This window comes from Anolis sagrei, chromosome 11 (genome assembly GCF_037176765.1).
Source record: "Anolis sagrei isolate rAnoSag1 chromosome 11, rAnoSag1.mat, whole genome shotgun sequence".
Lineage (NCBI taxonomy): Eukaryota > Metazoa > Chordata > Lepidosauria > Squamata > Dactyloidae > Anolis > Anolis sagrei.
In genome coordinates, this window is record NC_090031.1 from 2,559,559 (window position 1) to 2,582,237 (window position 22,679).

The 22,679-nt window shown below is 44.3% G+C and overlaps 1 protein-coding gene across 6 annotated transcripts in view; it reads left to right on the forward strand.

Annotated features, from left to right (window-relative positions):
- SLC25A25 (solute carrier family 25 member 25) overlaps positions 1 to 22,679 on the forward strand; it is a 39,605-nt gene that overhangs the window by 13,781 nt on the left and 3,145 nt on the right. For 2 of the 6 annotated variants that reach the window (XM_060757565.2, XM_060757568.2), the window contains exons 2-9: positions 18,038 to 18,164; positions 18,309 to 18,396; positions 19,079 to 19,114; positions 19,673 to 19,784; positions 20,592 to 20,750; positions 21,603 to 21,755; positions 21,883 to 21,990; positions 22,192 to 22,359. In XM_060757565.2, the coding sequence (XP_060613548.2) occupies positions 18,038 to 18,164; positions 18,309 to 18,396; positions 19,079 to 19,114; positions 19,673 to 19,784; positions 20,592 to 20,750; positions 21,603 to 21,755; positions 21,883 to 21,990; positions 22,192 to 22,359 (951 nt within the window). Of the gene's footprint in view, positions 1 to 11,929; positions 12,127 to 18,037; positions 18,165 to 18,308; positions 18,397 to 19,078; positions 19,115 to 19,672; positions 19,785 to 20,591; positions 20,751 to 21,602; positions 21,756 to 21,882; positions 21,991 to 22,191; positions 22,360 to 22,679 lie in introns of those variants that run through there. The other 4 variants (XM_060757562.2, XM_060757563.2, XM_060757567.2 and 1 more) reach the window with 3 other exon arrangements.

A 22,679-nucleotide genomic window follows, 5' to 3' on the forward strand; every position in this document is an offset into this window, starting at 1 on the left:
GGCTCCTGCTGCGCAAGATTTGGAGCCTGAAACTTCCGCCTGGAACAGGGATCCTTAGTACTATAGATGGAGAACCAGCCGCCAATGACGCTGCAAGGGGAGACATGCACTTCAGGGTGACACGTTTAACTTGAATACAGTCGAAGGCTATTACAGTCTTTGGTTGCAGATACCAATAACATGGGGTCGTATTCGTGTAATTACTTGAATACAGATGGATGTCCTTCCAAAGTTGGCTACTTCGTACCATGGAAGGTTATTTGGATTTTTTAATAGGTGTGTGTTTACTTGGTATCACAAGACCTTACTTGGTCTTGTGATATTAGAAGCGGTTTTCTGCAGGTCTGGGTTTGATCAACGAAAGTGAATGACCTGGAGGGTGTGTAAACTGTACAGCAGGCAGGGCCCATTCTAATGACCCAGGTAGATGGCTGCCAATAGATTTCATCTTTGTTGAATGTAATTATCACAAAATTCAGGATGTTTAGGTGTTGATGGATAGCATCTCCTGGCCTGTGCTGAGTCATGATAAATATTAACTTTAGCGATTATTCAAAAGGTTTTCAGTTATACATTTGAGAGTCGGGATCACATGTGCCCTGCAGGAGTTACGTCGACTGAGTTATCACTTCTCAAATAGTAAACTCAGGTGTTGAGTGTTTTGTGAGTCTGTTCCTGAAACATGACCATTCAAAATTGGATTCATGTGTTCTGGATCCATTTGTAATAATTCTTAAAATCCTAGAAGTGTAGTGACGATTTTCTAGCATGTAGTGGAGGAACATTGGGACAAGTAAGAGGGTATTAAACTTCCTCTTGTGTGTTGTGTACAGATGATTCAGTACAAAGGAAAAGAGACATACTTTTGTCTGCTTCCCCCACTTTCCATGCCTTCTGTTTTTCAAACAAATCATCAGTAGAGATGAGGTATCTCAGTGGAGAGAACTTGAAAACCCTTATTTTATGTGTGGTGGATCAAGGCCCTCCCAACAGATGGCCATCCAGCTTCTGGGTTGTTGTAGGTTTTTTGGGCTATATGGCCATGTTCTAGAATCATTCTCTCCTGCCATTTCACCTGCATCTATGGCAGGCATCCTGAAAGGTTGTGAGGTCACTACCTCTGAGGATTCCTGCCATAGATGCAGGCGAAACGGCAGGAGAGAATGCTTCTAGAACATTGCCATATAGCCCAAAAAACCTACAACAACCCAGTGATTCCAACCATGAAAGCCTTCAGCATTACATCCAGCTTCTGCTTAGACACCATATTTTAGGCAGAAGCTGGGTGGCCATCTGTCTGGAGGACTTTGCTTCCTGTATGCATGGCAGAAACGGGTTGGACTTAGATGACCCTTGGGGCCTCTTCCAACTCTGTGATTTCATCTTCAAACACCTTTACAAGGGTGATGTGACTAATGCTTTAGTGGCAGATCTGCTGAACAGAGCAGACTCTCAAAGGAACTAGCAGCAGGCAGTTCTTTTTATCTAAATACATTTGTGCGTTCAGGATCTGAAGGAGTTGGTGGTTTCCTAACTCTGCTGCTTCCAGGAAAATGTGAACTAAACCTTCTCCACATTTGTGATGAACCATTCAGGGAAATGTCCCTGGCGTCTTTCGTGCTGAATCCTTTCCAGAGCCTGTATGAGTTTTTCAATCAGTCAAGCCATCATTCTATAAAAGTCATGCTGCCAGTGCATTCTTTTGAATGGAACTTGGAATAGGAGCAAAATCAGTCTCAGTGAAGAAGTGGAGTTGATTTTATTTCAGGTGCAAAGGCGATGCAAGTGCTGTTTATTGCCCTCATTGTCAGGCCTTGAAGGTGAGATCTACGGGAGTGCTGGCCACAAGAAGCCGTACTGAAACCCACCAAGGCTTCTGTATGAATGTGCCCCGAGGTCTTGCTTTGGATGTTCCTTTCTCTGATCTATGGGGAACGTGGCCCTTCCTCCCATGGCAACCTCCAGGCTTCAGAATGCCCTTCGTGGCCAGCGGGAACAGACACTTCCTTGTTATGTTTTCGGCATTAAAATGCAAATTCCAGTTTGCTTGAGCTTTTTTGGCAACTCTTGGTCCTCATTTGTGTATGCACATTAACCTTGGCTGATAGATCAGGTTCTTGTTCTCATGTGTTGTGCAATTTAATTTTCATAACTATTAATCACGTTGATGGATGGGATTTTTGCAGAAAGACAGAATAAGGCTTTTAAGTCTGTGCTCGATTGTCTGTACGCAAGGAGGTCAGTCTGTTGGAGGAAACTTAAAGAGGGCAGGGAAGAAAGCATCTTGTGTCAAGTTGGATTGAAAAACCCTAGCCCGTTTCTCCGGTTTCCTTGGAGACAAGATGCTCTTTGGCTGCTTTGGCCTCCCAGCTTGAAGTTCCTGGGGAACTGAATAATGCCCGGCCTCTGGAATGGCACAAAACCAGAGGCTGCCCGTGAGGCAGAGCGAGGCACACAGGGCTGTGGAGCTGCATGCCAAGCCTCCCCTGCTGCTGGACTCCTGCAGCTGGACATTCACAAACAGCAAGTGTATATGAACCTGTGTCTCTGCAAGCCAATACTGTTTCTTCTGAAATATCACTACGAATGAAGGAAATCTCTTGTGAAGGAAACCTGTTGTTCCCTTGGGGTCTTCCTGCCAGGAAGAGAAGCTAAGCCCAATGAGAAACTTCCATCCTGGGTTCCTTTAGCATTATGTTTTGACTGGGTTTCCTATCTTGTGCCTCGATCATTACCCAGCATCTCCCTCTTCATCCTAGAAATCATTCTCTCAGCTAAAACCATCCTTTCAAGTCCAGAGATCACGTTTGCTTGGCACATGGGCACAGAGTGTATTTTGTGTCCGTGTTGTCTATGATTCCCAAGCACCTGTTCCCTTCCAGCGCTTCTGTTTGCTCTTCTTGTGATGCGATAACTGACCCTGATGAGATTGCGAGGCTGTTACTGGGATACCTTGGAGAGCCATCACTTGATGAGGCCGGAACAAATACAGGTAATGTTTTTAAGTAGGATTGGCTCCATAGTCCACAGAGAGACAGTGTTGTTTATCCTCTCGGTTGGGCAGGTTTCGTGGCAGAGGTGACTTTGGGGGAGAGGTGAATTGCTGATGGGGCACGATATATTGCTATAGCTTTCACCTTCAGGCTGTCCCAGTTGTCCCTATCATTTTGTGTTGGCAGAGGTCCGCTTTTGGAGCCGAATTCTTCTTGCATGCTGATGTGTGCGGTTTTCCCATCCTCATAGCCACCCCCACCTGAAGCCTTCATTTTTGCTGCATGAAGTTGGCTGCACCCTGAAACCATAGAACCATCGAATTGGAAGAGACTACAGGAGGCATCCAGTTCAACCCTTTTCTGCCATGCAGGAACACACAACCAAAGCACTCCTGACAGATAGCCACACAGTGGCACTTCCACAGACCTAGACCCAGTCTTTGCTATCCCAAAGTATGAAAACATACTTGGCCAAAATATTGATTTTTCTTTTTCAAATGAATCTTTGGCCATTTCTGGTTTGTCCTCACTATCTTCTCAGTATTTCCGGATGTGGTGATCAATAGTGTAGAAGCCAGGCCCCGGGAAGAGCTGCGGGGGGAGCTGGAGATGTTTAGCTCGGGGAAGAGAAGGCTGTGGAAAAGAGACGCGAGAACCGCGTGTCAGTATTTGGAAGGAGGTCCCACTGAGGACGAAGCTGCTCTGGAGATAGAACTCAATGGAGGCATGGATTAAATGGCAGGAAGAAAAAGGTTCCACCTAAATACTAGGAAGAACATCTTAACTGTAAGCAACAGAATCTGGTCCTTCCTTCTCTGGAGGTTTCTAAGCAGAGGCAGGATGGCCTTCTGTTAGGAGGGCTTGGATTGTATATTTACTGCATGGCAGAAAGGGGGTGGACTGGATGGCCCTGGGAGCCTCTTCCAACTCTGTGAGTCTGTCCTGTGAGGAAGGCACCTGGCCAGTGTTGCCTGGCAGCCGTCATGCTGTATTCTTCCATGGCACTTGATTCAAGAAGGAAAAGCCAGCAGAACTGGTAATTAATGCTACTTTCAGAAATGCTACTGTCAACATCCTCAACTTCAAAATATGTTTGTGTTTCTGATAAACATCTTTGGAAAATGTATCAACGTTATGATGGCAAAAAGTCAAGGTAGGCAGGCCGTCTACACTGGGGCAACCAACATGGACAGTGCTTGCTTTGAAATTTAATAACTTTGTACTTTTCCTGACTTTACTGATTCAATAACTTGAACCGTGGCGGGAAAAGCAGTGCTGAATGCTGAAGGCTAGAATCGGACTATTCCTGGGAAGGAAGGAACGACGGAAGGAAGGAAGGTATCCTGAAGTGACACAGACTGAGTGGGACTCAGCCAAGCCCAGCCCAGTTCCTTGGTGTGAAAGGACCAGCAAAGCTGATCGAATGACTTGGATCCACTTCAGCCATTCCAGGGTTGCTCTTGAGCATTTCTGTGTCCTGTAAGGACAGCATGCTGCAAAAGGAAGACATTTCCTCATTGTTCGTTATGCAGCCTGGGTCTGCTGGCACTTGCGATTCAGCAGCGCCTGGAGAATGCTGTGTGTAGTCTGTACCTTAGAGTCACCTATGGTGACCCCATGAATTCCATAGGGTTTTCTTAGGCAAGGAGTCCTCAGAGGTGTTTTTGCCAGTCCATTTCTCTGAAATACAGCCTACAGCACCTGGTATTCATTGAGAATGAGTTTATAGAACTGACTCAAGGACATCCAGAAGGTTCTATGGCTGAATCTTGACTTTTGAAACCAGGCCACCTTTTCCCCCACCAGGAATTTGCAATATTTTACCTCTTGGGAGATAGAGTGGAATATAAATAAAGTATTACTATATTATTATTATTATTATTATTATTATTATTATTATTATTATTATACCCCACCCTCTTTAAATTGCAGCTGCATCTTGTCCTTGAGCGAAGCATCAGTTGGAATCCAGTACTCTCCATTGCTGTAGTGAAACTGGGCTGTAAATATTGTTGCTACATTCTTAGAATCCTAGAGTTGGAAGGCACCCCAAAGGCCATCCAGTCCAACCCCCTTCTTTCTACCGAGCAGGGACGCACAATCCAAGCCCTCCTGATAGCTGACCATCCAGCTTGACTTAAAAACCTCAAGAGAAGGAGACTCCATCAGACTTTGAGGTGGGAGCATCCTCCAAGACCAAACAGTTCTTACCATTGGGAAGTTATTCCTTATTTTGGGGTGGAATCTCTTTTCCTGCCATTTTGAACCCATTCCTCCATTGTGTCCTAGTCTCTAGCAGGAGAAGCAAGCTTGCCTCCCTTCTCAATGTGATACCCTTTCCAGCATGCTATATCTCCTCTCAGCCTTCTTTTCTCCAAGCTAAACATTCCTGACTCCCTTGGCTTTTCCTCACAAGGATTCATGGCTTCCAGCCCTTGGACCATTTCGGTGGCCCTTCCCTGGACCCCTTCTACTCCTGATCCACAACTGGACACCGCGTTTTCCCAAGTTGAAGCCTCAATGGGACGTTGCAAGTGCAAAGCCTCTTTCTTCTGGCTTTTTCCAGGTCCCAGGCAATGCCGTTGGCTGCCAAGTAGAGGCAGATTATAGTGGGGAAACTGCCATAAACAACCTGCGCATGCTGCAATGTGGGCTGGAAAGTGACGTCTCCGCTCCCCGAGGGGCCGGGCAGGCACCCAAAGCCGAGGTGCTTTGCTGCATCATCTCTGAGCGCCTGTCTCCAGATTAACTCTCTTCACTCAGAGTTGGCAGGCGAAGGCAAAGCCAGCGCTTTGGGCGAGAAGTGGGGGGAAGTGGGTGCCTTGTTTCCCCGCACTTGCGCAACCGTTGCGGCTGATCTCTAAGAGGATCTGGATTTTGAGAGAGGATCCTGTTTTCTATGGAGACGGACGTCATTGGGGTTGGGAGTAGGTTAAGCCTGGTTAGGTAACACAAATAAAAGGGCACGGTTGGCGATACGGTAATTAAAAAGGGCTTGAAATGGCCAAAGCATTTCCCAAAATGAGGTAAAGTGACATTTCCAATGGACGAAATCCCCTCACTCATGACATAGCATAGCAAGGTCGCCATCATGTGATTACTTGGTTGTGTCAAACTTTGTCCCCATAGAAAAGGGCAAAGATGGACACGGGCAAGCTTCTTCCTCAATCGCTTCCACTGGTTGTCATGTGAACTGCTCCCCAAAGCCGGAGGTTGCATATCCCCGGTTCGTGTAACAGATTTGCTGTTGCCGCAGATGATTAGGGGAAAAATACAATTTCCTATTCATGCCAAGGACAAAAGACAGACTCAAGTACCTTAAGGCCTTATAGGCAGACACAGGAGTAAATACTGGGATCTGGTTTAATCTCTGGTGGTTTTGGAAGGTAGAAGCGTTGAAAACAAAACCTTCCAAAACTGCCAGAGACATGGTGAACTTGGTTACAGGTGTCCATCTGGTTTAGTCTGTCTTGAACAGTAGAATCATGGAATCCTAGAGTTGGAAGAGACCTCGTAACTTATTTGCATAATGGAATAATGTGGAATGGTTGTGTCAATGCATGGGATTGTGTATATAAGTTGTTTATATTTTAATATTTTATGTTTACTTGTGGAAACCGCCCTGAGTCTCCTAGGGGAGATAGAGCCATATATAAATAGAGTTTTATTATTATTTATTAAGAAGCAGGAAAATCGTATTTAAAGCATCCCCGACAGATGGCCATCAAGTCTCTGCTTAAGTCTCTGTTTACCTCTCCGAACGTATTCTCCTCTACGAACCACCAAGACCACTAAGATCGTCTGGAGGGGCCCTGCTCTCGGTCCCACCGCCTGCACAAGCACAGCTGGTGGGGACAAGGGACAGGGCCTTCTCAATGGTGGCCCCTCGAATTTGGAACTCCCTGTCATTAGAGATCAGAACTGCCCCCTCCCTCATGACGTTCAGGAAACTAACAAAGACCTGGTTGTGGAACACGACATTTGACAACTGATTTAATTCTTTGCCCACATGAAAGGAGGATGATGAATGGGATTGTGATGGTGTCAGACGATTTGGCTCTTTTAACTGGGATGATAAAGTTTTAATGTGTATGGTGCTGATATTTTAATCGTGTAATGAAGTGGCATTGTGTTGTTATTGTATATTCTTTGTATGTTAACACATGTTGTGAACCAGTCCGAATCCCTCTTTGAAGGTGAGAGGGTCGGTATATAAAACCTCGAAATAAATAAATAATAAGAGCCTCCAAAGAAGGAGCCTCCACCACACTTCAGGGCAGAGAGTTCCACCGCTGAACATCTCTCACAGTCAGGAAGTTCTTCCTAATGTTCAGATGGAATCTCTTTTTCTGTAGTTTGAAGCCATTGCTCCATTGCGTCCTAGTCTCCAGGGCAGCAGAAAATAAGCTTGCTCCCTCCTCCCTATGACTTTCCCTCACATATTTATATATGGTCCTCATCATGTCTCCTCTCTTCTGAAGGCTAAACATGTCCAGCTCTTTAAGCTGTTCCTCATAGGGCTTGTTCTCCAGACCATTAATCATTTTGGTCACCCTCCCCTGGACACATTCCAGCTTGTCAACAAAGTAGTTTGTACTATTTCTCATTGAGAATGTTAGAGTCAGTGTAAAATGTTGTGTGGTTCTTTGGGAGAGCTCTAAGGAGAGTCTGTGCATCTCTCCCACCTTTGCTGTTCCATGATGGTGCGTGGGCCAACTTGGTGCCTCCTTGATGAAGTCCTCCCTTTGTTTTTGCCAGTATATCCCATGGCCAGCCTGGAGATGGATGGAGCAACATCCAGCCCATCTGGAGAGCAAAGAGGCCTGGCCATACATATTTACTCAGGAGGGCTTTTAGCAGGAGCACAGGTGGCCAGAAAGGCTTTCCTTTTTGCTATTTGTCATCCATAATTACACCGCTTGCTGGCTGAGTACATAAGCTGTGAAGATGTAATTAAACATGAATTTATCAGTGGAGCTTTGTTTCAGTGAGTGTTCGTGCCCCACCTTTCCTGTGCAATTTGCTTTCTGTTCTGCAGACATGGCAAAACTCGGTGCCATCTATAATGCTGCTGCTGCCACCTCTATCACCTGTCTCACCCCGTCTGGCAAGCCCCGCTTCCTCCTTGCATTATTCCACCCAAAAAACGTGTCCATTGGGACTGATCAGCACAGCAGCCTTGAGTTTTTTGCTAAGGCCAACTCTGTTAAAGTTCCAGGTGTTTAAGTCATGTTGTTTAGTTGTAAGGCAGGGATTCAAATGCAAAACTCTGGTGGTGGTGTCCATTTCCCTTCAAAGAGTCGTATAAGATGACAGACAGCTGGCCAAGACGCATCTCTCAAGGGGATGGCGCAGTCCAGCTGGTGTGTTGCTGAAGCCTTGCCCAAACCGGCCTGCAACACAGTGAAGAGGGTCCTGGTTGCCAGGTGGACAATGCTGCTTCTCGGCCAGCAAGGGTGGAAAGGGCTTCAAAGCCTCTTTCTGGCTTAAGTGAGAATCCAGACAACTGTACGAGCTTTGAGAAGGACATTGAGAGAAACAAAATGCTGTTCAGCAGTGGAACTCTCTGCCTCCGTGCATGGTGGAAGCCCCTTCCTTGGGTTTTTTTAAACAGAGGCTGGATGGCCCATCTGTTGGGAGAGCTTTGACAGCGCTTTTCCTGCAATACTAGCAGAAGGGGACTGGACTGGATGGCCCATGGGGTCTCTTCCAACTCGACAATACTTTGGTTGTATTATGATTAAACTGAAGCTGGGTGGCCATCTGCCAGAGGTGCTTTGATTGTACTTTTCCTGCCTGGTGGAATAAAGGGGGCTGGACTAGGTGGCCTTTGGGGGTCTCATAGAATCATAAAATCCTTGAGTTGGAACAAACCTCGTGGGACATCCAGTCTAACCCCTTTCTGCCAAGAAGCGGGACAATAGTGTTCAAAGCACCCCCAACAGATGGCCATCCAGCATCTGATTAAAAGCCTCCATAGAAGGAGTGTCCACCACACATAACGTAATTCTGTTTTGTCATTGTCTAATATGTGGTTATGCCTTTATTATCGCTTCCATTTGGATGTGTTTTGATCTGCGTGGCTTTGGTTGTTTTGGTTTTGTCAGCGCCTTACGGCATTGAACGCTTGCCCCTGCTTGTTGTAAACTGCCCAGAGTCCTCATGGGATAGAAATAAATACAGGTTTATTATGCTTCTAAGGCCTGGGCATCACAATGGGAAAGCACATTGGCAGCAAGTGTATTGTTTTAGATCAGGCCTGGGCCAACTTCGGCCCTCCCTCCAGGGTTTTGGACTGCAACTGTACATTATATATGTACATATAACTTGTAAGCTGCTCTGAGTCCCCTTTGGGATGAGAAGGGCGGGATATAAATGTCGTAAATAAATAAAGAATAAACTATGTATTTATTTATGACATTTATATGCTGTCCTTCTCACCCCAAAGGGGGCTCAGAGTGGCTTACACGTAATATGGAAATACAATATATTATATTAGCATAGCACAATATCAGTATTATATATTACTATATTGTACTTTATTTATTTATTTATTTGCAGTATTTATATTCTACCCTTCTCACCTCGCAGGGGATTTAGGGCGGATCATTATGTACATACACATGGCAAACATTCAATGCCATAGAAACACAACATATATGGACAGACACTCAAGCTATTTAACTTTTCAGCTTTTGATGAAGGTATTCTGGGGGGAGCTGTCGCTTCACCGTCCTTTTGTGACACTGATGAAGTACTTCCTCATTCTTTGCATGCTTGCTATACCATTGTATATCGTAATATTATTAGTAATATTATGTGTAATATAAAATATATAATTATAATGTATTATTATTAGTTTTGTATTGTATTACATTATATTATTATTATTATTATTATTATTATTATTATTATTAATCTTTATTTGTACCCCGCTATCATCTCCCGAAGGACTCAATGTGGCTTACAAAGGCCAAGGCCTCAAAACACAACATAACAATACACAACCTAAAGCAACTTAAAAACAGTTAAAGCATATTAAACAACAAGCAATAAAAAATACACCAGGACACAATAAAATATATTAGCATAGCACAATATCAGTATTATATATCACTATATTGTACTATACCATTGTATATAGTAATATTATTAGTAATATTACATGTAATATAAAATATATACTTATAATATTGTATTATTATTAGTTTTGTATTTTATTATTTATTTATTTAAAAGTTTTGTATACCGACCTTCTCACCACTTTTGAGGGACTCAGACCGGTTTCCAACCATAAAATCACATACAGTCAATAAAACAACATAATTCATATTACAATAACACATTAAAACAGCAAATATATTATATTATAAATATTATATGTATATACAATATATTATATTATATACAATATTATATTATATTATTAGCATAGCACAGGAGACAATATATAGCTTTATTATTATTATTATTATTATTATTATTATTACTGTTTATACTTCGCTTCATCTCCCCCAAGGGGACTCAAAGCAGCTTAACATACAAGCATTTATGTAATTTATGTAATATAATTGGTAACTTAATGTTGTGTATTATGTTTTAGATTTTCAGTGTTAGCAGAGGTAGAGAAGATTGGGATATAAAAGTTTTAAATAATAATAATAATAATAATAATAATAGGTATCCAATGTAATATATTCAAAACGATCTTGACAGATTAGAGAGATGAATGGCCAAAACTAACAAAATGAAGTTCAACAGTGACAAATGCAAGATACTCCACTTTGGCAGGAAAAACGAAATGCAAAGGTACAAAATGGGGGACGCCTGGCTTGAGAGCAGTACGTGTGAAAAAGTTCGTGGAGTCCTTGCGGACAGGAAGTTAAACATGAGCCAGGAATGTGATGTGGCGGCAAAAAAAGTCAATGGGATTTTGGCCTGCATCAATAGGAGCCTAGTGTCTAGATCTAGGGAAGTCGTGCTCCCCATGCTCTATTCTGCCTTGGTTAGACCACTTTACCTGGAATATTGTGTCCAGTTCTGGGCACCACAATTCAAGAGAGATATTGACAAGCTGGAATGTGTCCAGAGGAGAGCGACTCAAATGATCAAGGGTCTGGAGAACAAGCCCTATGAGGAGCGGCTTAAGGAGCTGGGCATGTTTAGCCTGAAGAAGAGAAGGATGAGAGGAGATATTATGAGGGCCATGTATAAATATGTGAGAGGAAGCCACAGGGAGGAGGAGGGAGCAAGCTTCCTTTCTGCTTCCCTGGAGACTAGGACGCAATGGAACAATGGCTTCAAACTACAAGAGAGGAGATTCCATCTGAACATGAGTGTGAGAGCCGTTCAGCAGTGGAACTCTCTGTCCCGGAGTGTGGTGGAGGCTCCTTCTTTGGAAGCTTTGAAACAGAGGCTGGATGGCCATCTGTCAGGGGTGCTTTGAATGCAATATTCCTGCTTCTTGGCAGAATGGGGTTGGACTGGATGGCCCACGAGGTCTCTTCCAACTCTTTGATTCTATGATATACAAGCATTAAGCCGGAATTAAACACACACAGTATCACCAAAATGCGGTTCAAATCCATTAGAGATATTCAGAATTGAAAACCACACTATAATGTACTACTGTGAAACCATATTATTTGGGAAGCCTACTTGTATGCCTCTTCCTAGCCTGAAGCCGTGAGGGATGCTGGGAGTTGGAGTCCAGAACCCCTGGAAGGGGTTAACTGAGAGTGACGTAGGCGGCGGTGACGTAGGCGGGCGCTGTCGCCATCCGAGGCCGAGTCACGCGCCGGGCTCCTTTTGGGAAGCCGAAGGGGCCCGAGCGGGGGCGGCCAATGGGAGGAGGGGATTGGCCCGGTGGGCGGGGCCGTGGCGGCGGGCCAGCCAATGGGCGCGGGGCGCAGGCCTCTCTCATAGGCACGCGGCGCCCTGCCGGCCGGCATTTCCCGCCGCCCTGTTCACCGCCATGCTGTGCCTGTGCCTCTACGTGCCGGCCTTCGGGGAGGCCCAGGCCGAGTTCGAGTACTTCGAATCCCGGGGGCTCCCGGAAGAGCTGCGGCCCATCTTCCGGCTCAGCCTCCTCGTCCCCTCCAGGGAGTTTTCGACCTACCGGCAATGGAAGCAGGTGGGCAGGAGGATGGTGATTATGATGATGGGCTTGGGTTGACCCTGAGGGAGGGCTGGGCCCAACCCAACTGGGCTGGCTGGTTGGGGATGATGGGACTTGTGGGCCCACCCTTCCCTCCCTCTTCTCTGGGACTCAAAATTTCCCCAAAAGGGACTCAAAGCAGCTTGGCATAAAGCCTACAATTTGAAATATTATTATTATTATTACTATACATATTATTATTATTTTAATGTTTATTTATGCCCTGCTTTATCTCCCCAAAAGGGACTCAGAGCAGCTTGGCATAATACATACAATTAAAAATATTATATTATTATTTACAATTTGAAATATTACTATAACATATTATTATTATTATTACTACCATATATTGTATTTTCTTACTACTTTAATGTTTGTTTATACCCCGCTTTATCTCCCCAAAAGTGTCTCAAAGCAGCTCGGCATAAAGCATACAATTAAACATATTATAATATTATTATTATTTACAATTTGAAATATTATTATAACATATTATTATTACTACCATATATTGTATTTTCTTATTACTTTAATGTTTGTTTATACCCCGCTTTATCTCCCCAAAAGGGACTCAAAGCATAATGCATATAATTAAAATTAATATTATATTATTTACAATTTGAAATATTATTATAACTTATTATTATTACTACTACCATATATTGTATTTTCTTACTACTTTAATGTTTGTTTATACCCCGCTTTATCTCCCCAAAAGGGACTCAAAGCAGCTCAACATTAAAGTATTTGCATACAATTTAAAATATTATTAAAGTATGTTATCCCGATTTATATCCCCAAAAGGGACTCAAAGCAGCTCGACATATAAGCATACAATTCAAAATATTATATTATTATTACTATCATATATTGTATTTTATTATTACTTTAATGTTTGTTTATACCCTGCTTTATCTCCCCAAAAGGGTCTCAAAGCAGCTCGGCATAAAAGCATTAAATTTAAAATATTATAATATATATTATTACTATATATTATATTTTAGTATAATATTTATTTATGCTTACTACTATATATAATATTTTATTAATATTTTTGTTTATTTATACACCGCTTTATCTCCCCCCCAAAATGGATTCAAAGCAGCTCGACATACAAGCATTAGTATACAATTTAAAATATTATGATATATTATTACTACTACTATATGTTATTATTTTGATGTTTATTTATACCCCGATTTATCTCCCCAAAAGGGACTCAAAGCAGCTCAACATACAAGCATACAACTTAAAATATTATTATAATATTATTATACTATATTTTAGTGTATTTATACCCCACTTTATCTACCCAAAAGGTACTGAAAGCAGCTCGACATAAAAGCATTAGCATACAATTTAAAATATTATATTATCATTACTATATATTATATTTTATTATTTTGATGTTTATTTATACCCTAATTTATCTCCCCTAAAGGGACTCAAAACAGCTCGACATACAAGCATACAATTTAAAATATTATTATAATATATTATTACTATATGTTATATTTTATTTTAATTTTAATGCTTTATCCCCCCCCAAAGGGGACTCAGAGCAACTTGACATACAAGCATCACCATACAATTAAATTAGGATTAAAACACAAACTATTTAAAAATTTAGTTAAAATCCATAGAAACGTATCCAAAGCTAAAACCCACAGCACTCCCCTGACTTGATCTTAAATGCCTTCTTTGAAAGCCTGCTTGAATAAAAAGGTTTTAGCCTTCCGCCTGAAGGACAGAAAACAGGGAGGAAGGAAGGGGCTTCCCTGGGAAGAAGGAGAAGGGGGTTGTGGGCAGGTTCGCACAAGGACAGGCGGTCAGGCGGGCAAATGGTCGCGTCTGTTAAGCTTTCTCTTTCCTTTTAAAGCCACCCGCTTTCTTCTTTCGGGCTCTCTCCCATTGAACAAGGCAACGTTGCTCTGCCCTGCGTGTAGGGAGTTGAGCAACGCTGCCTTTAATCATTCCAGGAAGGATGTTGGTAGCAGCGGAGTTTCCCAACTTGCTTGGAAAGTTCCTTCGGAGCCTGTCCCTTTCGCCACCGCTCTTGGTCTTTCTGAATGGTGGAAATAATAATAATAATAATAATAATAATAATAATAATAGTAATAATAATTTGAAACACAACAAGATGAGTCCACAGCAGACAAGTGCACCCTGCTGGCTGTTGTATTATTATTATTATTATTATTATTATTATTATTATTGAGACTTCATGTTTGTGGTTGCTGGAAAGAGCCAGCTGATTGTATTGTATGGTTTGAAACAACCCTGGGAGGCCTGGGCTTGAATACCGGCTCCACTCTCTCAGCCACAGAGGAAGGCCAGAAATCCCCACCATAGCTGTACATCAGGAATGATTGAAAGGCGCATAGCTACACATTGTCAGCGGGGTTGGGTACACCCAAACAAAAGAGGAAAGGCAGTGGATGTATCCCAGGAGGATACAGGTCAAAAGGAAGGAAGGATTGCACGCCCAGGGTTTGAGGGGCATCAGCAGTGGAAGGACAAAGGTCCCTGGTTTGTGAAGAGATAAGAGATTCTTGCGAAGTGCTTTAAGCATATCCACCCACAATAGCAAACAGAGGAAGCGCAAGGGGGTGATCTCTTTGGGGGTGAGGATTCGGAAAGCCTTGTTGTGGGAACAAGGATTGGTGATAAATCTTCATTGGAGACCCTTTTCCCCCATGATAAATAACTCTTTCAGGAGAGGATTTCCCTTCCTGCCGAGGGCGAGATTCCTCTCACTTCCTGCCTTTTCATCCCCGTTCTTAACTAGGAGTCAGATGTTTGTAACTCAGGGCCTGGCTGTAGTCCATTATAGATTTCCTTTCCATCATTTGGTAAACCTGCAATTAAATGTGTGAATGAGTTAATCTCTTTGTCATGAGCAATAATTGGAGTGTTTTACATGCTCCTCCCTTCCTCCAGTATTGCAAGTTGTCTTTTTGAATCTTTTCCTGGAATATGACCATCCCAGAATGAAGCAAACAGATTGTTTATTTATTTGTGACATTTACATGCCGCCCTTCTCACCCCAAAGGGAACTCCGAGAAGCTTTCAAGTTATATGTAAATACAATATATTATATTATTAGCATAGCACAATATTAGTAAAATACACCCCCATATTGTACTGCACCACTATACTGTAATATTATTAGTAATATTACATGTAATATGAAATATATAATTATTATATTGTATAATTATTAGTATTATAGTGTATTGCATTATAATATTATCAGTGTTATATGTATATAAAATATATTATATTATTAATGCAGCACAAAATTAATATTATATATTACTATATTGTACTATACCACTATACTGTAATATTATTGGTAATATGAAATATAATTATTATATTGTATAATTATTAGTATTGTATAGCATTATAATATTATCAATATTATATGTGTATACAATATATTATATTATTAGTGCAGCACAATATTAATATTATATATTACTATATTGTACTATACCACTATACTGTAATATTATTAGTAATATTACATGTAATATAAAAATATAATTCTTTGATTGTGGGTCTGATCTAGCTGTAGGGATAGGCAGCTTCATGCCTTGGATTAGAGCTCCTTTCTTTTGTCAAGTGGCAGCAGGTTTGGCCCAGTGTGTCTAGAGGGTCCCTACCTGGCCCCTGTTCCAGGGAATCAGCCTTTCGAGTTGTCTTGTAGCGAAGCCATGTTTGACTTAATAACCCTCAAATCTGCATTGGAGATCCAACTGTCATTTCCTGGCTGCAGGAAGATGAATGTGTGGGCCATGTGTGTGCCACATGTAGAAAAGAATTTATGTGCCACGCATGGCATGCGGGTTGTCATTTCAGAAGCCATTTTTGCATCCCTGCCAAGTGAGTTCAGCTGGAGTGGTTAAACTGGCAGAGGCAGCTAGGCATCACCATCAACATAGCCGCTTTGCCCCTGACGCACATTGGTCCCCTTTTTGGAGTAGAAAGAGATATTTGGGCCTCGGCATGTCTTGGCCAAGAGGGCCTTTCGATTGGGAAACCCTGACTCCCCGGGCTTTGCTTAATCTGCAGATGTGCCAGAGGTCTCTTTCTATCTTTAGCTCCAAAGTATGCTCTGCTTTTTTATGACCTGTCATATGACTGTCTTTGGACGAGACCCACCTTGGATGTACAAAAGGTCACTGCATGCCGAACGGCGGCCGACATCCTCATTAAGGTTAGCTTAGGCAAAGTATTAAATTATATGAAGGGAGACCTAAGCTTAGCTTCAGGAGGGAGAAATGCTTGGTGCAAGTCTTAGCGGTGCTGTCTCCTGTGCAGTGTTAAGTGCGCTTAATGCCAAGTATATTAATTCCACTCGCTCAAGTGCCTTTTCTTTCATGGTTTTGAAAGCAAAGCGAGGTCTGGCCCGATTCTGTGACTATCTAGGCATTCTTGATGGGGATCCTTGGAATTGAACTGATTTTCAACCATTCCAAGGCTGTTGCCGTATGGGCAGTCCTACTGGATGGCTCTAAAAAGCCACTTGGCCTTTTCCAGGTGACTTGCAACATGAAATCTCGCTGGGCACATTTCCTAATGCTTATGCAAAGCAGGTAAAGCAGGTGTCGACCAAGTCACGTTATGGCTCCTCCGGGTCAGAAGCTCAAGGTCCCGTTTCCTCCTAAGAGGGAATGCGAAGGGTGAGGCTTCCTTGTTTGTTAACAGCCTGACCTTGCCGTTAATCTATTCTGCAAAGATACACTCTGCTCCGCTCCTAAAAAACTAGCTTGTCCCAGCATCTTGCCTAAGGTCAGAACGGTCGGGTGACCAAACCAGTTCTTGCTGGTCTTAGAGCCATGGTTATCTCTCAGAAATGCCTCCTTCTACCAGCAGCAGTGATTTCCCCCCAGAAGCTGTCATTCCCTCCTAATTGAATTTAAAAACAGCTGTTGTGCCCTCGGGGTGAATGCCAAGAGGCGAATGCCATGTGGAACTTGGGCTGTGACGCCTGTAGAATATCTCTCCAGGCCAAGGAGTATCATTATATTGCTGGCATTTCCGTCTGACGGAGGCACATGGGCTCCTCTCTGCAGCTTGCTGCGAAATGGGTCACTGTTCCAATCTCTGCCATTACTTTGCTTTCTTGCTGATTCAGAGGCAAAGCGAATCCTTTCTCCGTTGCCAGGACAGGCGGTTTCTCTTCCATTGCCCAAGGAGAGATTTTGACAGAGGAAAAGAGGCCAGAATGTAATGAGTGCATTGCTATCTCTTCACCCCAGAGTGAGATAAAGCCTGGCAACACTTTAGAGGATATATTCCAGTGCCAGGGGCACAAAGCTTTGTTTAGTAATGATGTGGTGAAGCAAGAAGTGTTTTTCTCTCCCTTCAGTTGTGAGATTTCTGTTCCTAATTTCTAGTCTTATCTCTGGACTCCTACAGGAGAAGGTTTCTTAAATCAAACTTGACTGTTTGATATCCTTTCCCAAAAAATATGACCCAGCCTGAGAGGCCAGGCTAGTTGGGTAGTTTAAAAACACCCTCAATATGGCTCAGGTGGCTCTATTTAAGTGAAACCTCAAATATGACAAAAGTTTATTTGGCTGGGAAATGTCTTTGCACTAATTCATCTGAGGGTTCCTCTTTGTATATGAGCCTGTTTGACAGCAAGTGTTGCCTCCCACAAGGATAGGAAAACATCAAAACATCCAGGCAACCTCCCTAAGCAATGTCCTTGCAGACAGCCAGTTCTCTCACACCAGAAACGACTTGCAGTTTCTCAAGTCTCTCCTGACACGAAAAAAGCAAGTGTTGTGTGTGTTGCTTGTGCACACCGTTTTGTAAAAGCATATGCAATACCCACTTATGTCGTTGGTTTTCTCCTCTTTTTCTTCTTCTGCAGAAAATTGTGAAAGCCGGTGATAAAGACCTGGATGGCCAGCTGGATTTTGAGGAGTTTGTCCACTACCTCCAAGACCACGAAAAGAAGCTGAGGCTGGTTTTCAAGAGCTTAGACAAGAAGAATGATGGTGAGCAGGAGGGGATGATGGGAAGGGAGCCGCTCGCTCCTTCCTTCCTTCCTTCCTTCCTTCCTTCCTTCCTTCCTTCCTCCCTCCCTCCCTCCCTCGGTTGGCCAAGCCTGTTGCTCACTGGTCGCCCTCCTTCTCTTGCAGGCTGCATCGATGCCCAGGAGATCATGCAATCCCTCCGCGATCTGGGCGTCAAGATCTCCGAACAGCAGGCAGAGAAAATCCTCAAGAGGTGAGTGAGCGGGGCAGCCGGCCTTTCACGCGTGTGGCACTTTCCCCTCCATTGCCCTTCTTGCTCCTTTCCTGCTTCCTTTTACTCTTGCGAGGCAATCCTCCTCTTCTTTCCCTCTGTTGCCAATTGGGCTGGAAGACCCGTCTCAACTGAGAAGAGAAGCTGCCCTGTATCCTGTCCTAGAACTGTAGGGATAATTGGAATTAATCCGGACGGCCTGAGGGCAGGTGACTTGAAAGCAAACAGACCCTGGCTTTGTAAGATGATGGCCATTCTCTCCTTGGAGTGGCTTTCCAGCTTGCTTTCCCTTTTATTTGGAGCACAGTGGAAATTTTCCATCCTTTAGAAGGGACTAAGGAAATTTACCTGCAGGATTAGGCAGGTGAGCCGACACTTGTTTGCTGCCTGCTAGGTGAGAGGCACAATGTCACCAGCCTTTGGTTGCCACTTTCTTTTAGTTCATGGGAGGGTGGTCGTTGTCATTGTTGCTGGTAGTGCTGGTAGAAATCAACTTAATGTAGTGATACTCCTCAGGTGCTCTGTTTTCATGTCTTTGTGCGCCTTAACACACTAAAAGGCTTTCTGCTTTGTGCACAATTGCTGACTTTTAACAATCACTTACTTGTCCCTTTCTCCCTCTTTGCACCCTCCCTTCTGCCTGCCTGTCCTGTCTGTCTGTCAGAATAAGGAACGGGCACTTCTGGGGTCCCGTCACCTAGTAAGTACCGAAGCGCATGTCCTTGCCATCCGTCAGCCACCAGGGGAAGCGTGTCACGCGTGTTTAGTGGGCTCAGCAGTTGGGGGGAAAGGCACCCTTTCAGGAAAAATGACACAAAACGTCAGCAACGTCATATATAAAGCATGCATGAAAGCCACCTGCAATAGGAAGAATGAAATAAATTAAGGGGCCAAACAACACGGTATTTACGTTTCCAGAATGCCATGCCTGTTATGGGTGTCTCAACACTCTGGAGCAGCCTTCAGTCAGGACCTCCCATGTTCCCTCATGCACAGGGCCTTTAGACCTGGCCATCTGTTGGGGGTGCTTTGAACACAATTGTCCTGCTTCTTGGCAGAATGGGGTTGAACTGGATGTCCCCCGAGGTCTCTTGGAAGATTCTGTTGCAAGTGTTGCAGTTGGTCCTTGGATCTCTGTTTGGGGGCCTTGCCTTAGAGTAATTTCACACGCCGTGTGAGCAGCTTGGGCTTCTAAAAAGGAATGGGCCAGCCAGTCCTGACCTCCTCTTAATCTTCCCTTCTTGATTGATTCCTGCAGCATGGATAAAAATGGGACGATGACAATAGACTGGAACGAGTGGCGAGACTATCACCTCTTGCACCCAGTGGAGAACATTCCAGAGATTATCCTATACTGGAAGCACTCAACGGTAATTCGGGCTGTTTGGTTAAGGCAGCGGTTCTCAACCTGTGGGTTGAGAAATCCCGTTGAGTTGAAGGCCAGAACACCTGGGGACCCACATATTGAGACCCACTTGGTTAAAACATTAAGGCCTCCTTGTGCGCAGCGTAGGGGCTACTTATTAGGCGGTGAGTGTGCCCTTCTCCCCCACGCCCATCCTTAATCAGGAATTTCCTGCCACCTTGCTCCAGTTTCTTCCTGATTCTGGTACTCCTTTGTTTTGGGTACGTTTCCTCTCACTCATAAAATGAGAACAGCAAAAGTTACTAGAGAATTGAGATAAAACAGCTCAGTGGGTTCCCAGTGTGCTTGAGCGACTGGCTCTGACCAGCTCCTTGCCCGTCCACTCAGGAGGCAACTTGCCAGCCCTGGAAGCGATAAGAAGGGTCCTCTTGGCACCCGCTTTGTATGGTAATAAGGCCAGGCCAGCCTGGGAACCTCAGGAGCTCTCTCTCCATGTTCTGTTCCCCTTGGCCAGTCATTTTGAACAACTGTGCTGATGCGGAGAGGGCCGCCACAAAACGCCCACTCTTGGTGTTCCCTGTGGCACAATTGTACTGGCCGTGACCACTTGCAGAGGCAAACAGAACTGATTTATGCCCTACAAACACCGGTTCAGTTCCTAGAAAACTCTGAAGCATGGGCTAATTGCTTCCTTGTCTAAAGTATTCCCCTCGAAGCAATATAAACACTGCCAGACTAAGCAGGAAGTCTTGGAAATCTCTTAATAACTGTTGGAGGTAAAATGCCCATGTTTTGCTTGGTTGCATTGCAGATCTTTGACGTGGGGGAGAACCTGACGGTGCCGGATGAGTTCACGGTGGAGGAGCGGCAGACGGGGATGTGGTGGCGACACCTGGTAGCAGGCGGAGGTGCCGGGGCCGTGTCCAGAACATGCACCGCTCCTTTGGACCGCCTGAAAGTGCTCATGCAGGTATTGTTATTATTATTATTATTATTATTATTATTCGAAACACAACAAGATGAGTCCACAGCAGACAAGATTCCTATGCAGGCTGTTGTATTGGATCATCATCATCATCATTATTATTATTATTGTTTTTCCTGACACAAAAGCACAGTATGTCACAGCAAACACTTCCCTGGCATCTAGGACTGTGTGATTATTATTATTATTATTGTGTTGCTGTGTGTATTTGTCTCCACAAGGAGACTCAAAGCAGGTAGGGTAGGAATTCCCAAGAATTATCTCACATTCTTCCCAGCTCAGCTAGCTGTACTCTCATAAGGCTTACATGTTTCCCCCCAAAAAACATGGGAGAAATCAGGCGTGTCTGCTTGTCAGGTCTCATTCACAATCTCTGGAAGTGTGTCTGAGTCATGCTGGTGCTGCATGCAACTTGTAGTTATAGTTCCGCCCCGAATAGGCCTTCTCAGCTGCATGAAAGACCCACAAGTCCATTGAATGGGGCAGGTCACTTGGTGAATGACCGTTCGGCAGAACATGCATTTCCCCTGCGCATGATGTCACCTGTGACTTATTGGCAGCTCTTCCTGTTCTGGGCTCAAAGGGCAGCGAGGCCCAGTTGGCAGTACCTGAAAGCATGTTGAGACATTGGGAATTTGGACTTTGCACAGTTGTAGTCAGGACTGGCCCATCTTCATTTGTCATCATTGGATTGTGCAAGCCAGGTGTGGGCCAACTTGGGCCCTCCCTCCAGGAGTTTTGGACTCCAACTCCCACCATTCCTCACTGCCAATAGTTTACTCAGGTCTGGTGTCAGCCAAAGTCCATAATTCATCGCCCCTCCTCTTCCTCCCTCAGGTCCATGCTTCGCGCAGCAACAACATGTGCATCGTGGGAGGCTTCACCCAGATGATCCGCGAGGGCGGCCCGCGCTCCCTTTGGCGAGGGAACGGCATCAACGTCCTGAAGATTGCGCCAGAGTCCGCCATCAAGTTTATGGCCTACGAGCAGGTAGAGCCCGGGAGCATATGGATGAGATGCATGGAACAATTGCGGGGCTCTTGTTTGCTCTGGACGGGAGAACGACCTGAATGGCCTGGACAAGGCAGGTCTAATGGCAGGCTTTTCCTCTCCACAGATCAAGCGATTCATTGGGACGGACCAGGAGGTGCTGAGGATTCATGAGCGGCTGGTGGCCGGTTCCTTGGCAGGAGCCATTGCACAGAGCAGCATCTACCCCATGGAGGTGAGTTCTCATCTTCTTCTCTTCAGTTTGTTTGGAGGCCTCCCGCCACGTTAACCCTGACTGATAATTCATTGGCCCTCCTTTATTCCCAGCACATTGTTCTGGGCTGGGAGTTTGCTTTCTTGGTGGCAACATCTGTTTGCTCCCTGGCTGCTGAGCGGTCTTCCTGTAACGCGTCTTTCCTTCCTTCTGACGGTCTAGGTTCTGAAGACGCGGATGGCCCTACGCAAAACAGGCCAGTACCAGGGGATGCTGGACTGCGCAAAAAACATCCTCGCCAAAGAAGGCATGGGCGCTTTCTACAAGGGCTACGTCCCCAACATGCTGGGAATCATACCTTATGCTGGGATCGACCTGGCCGTGTACGAGGTGAGAGGCTCCTTGTGGAGCGTGCTTAGGAAAGGCGGGGAAAGCAGGGCCCACAGGGCAGCTTCTGAGGTTCCACTACAAGCATATTCAGAGGCATCATCATCATCATTGTATTGTCAAAGGCTTTCATGGCTGGAATCACTGGGTTGTTGTGTGTTTTCTGGGTTTTTTGGCCATATTCCAGAAGCATTCTCTCCTGACATTTCGCCTGCATCTACCAAGATTGAGGTCAAAGGCAGCTCCATTTATTTAAAAACCTACCAAATCTAAAAAGTTAAAATAGAATTCAATGTTGCAATGATTAAAGCAAGTAATATTTA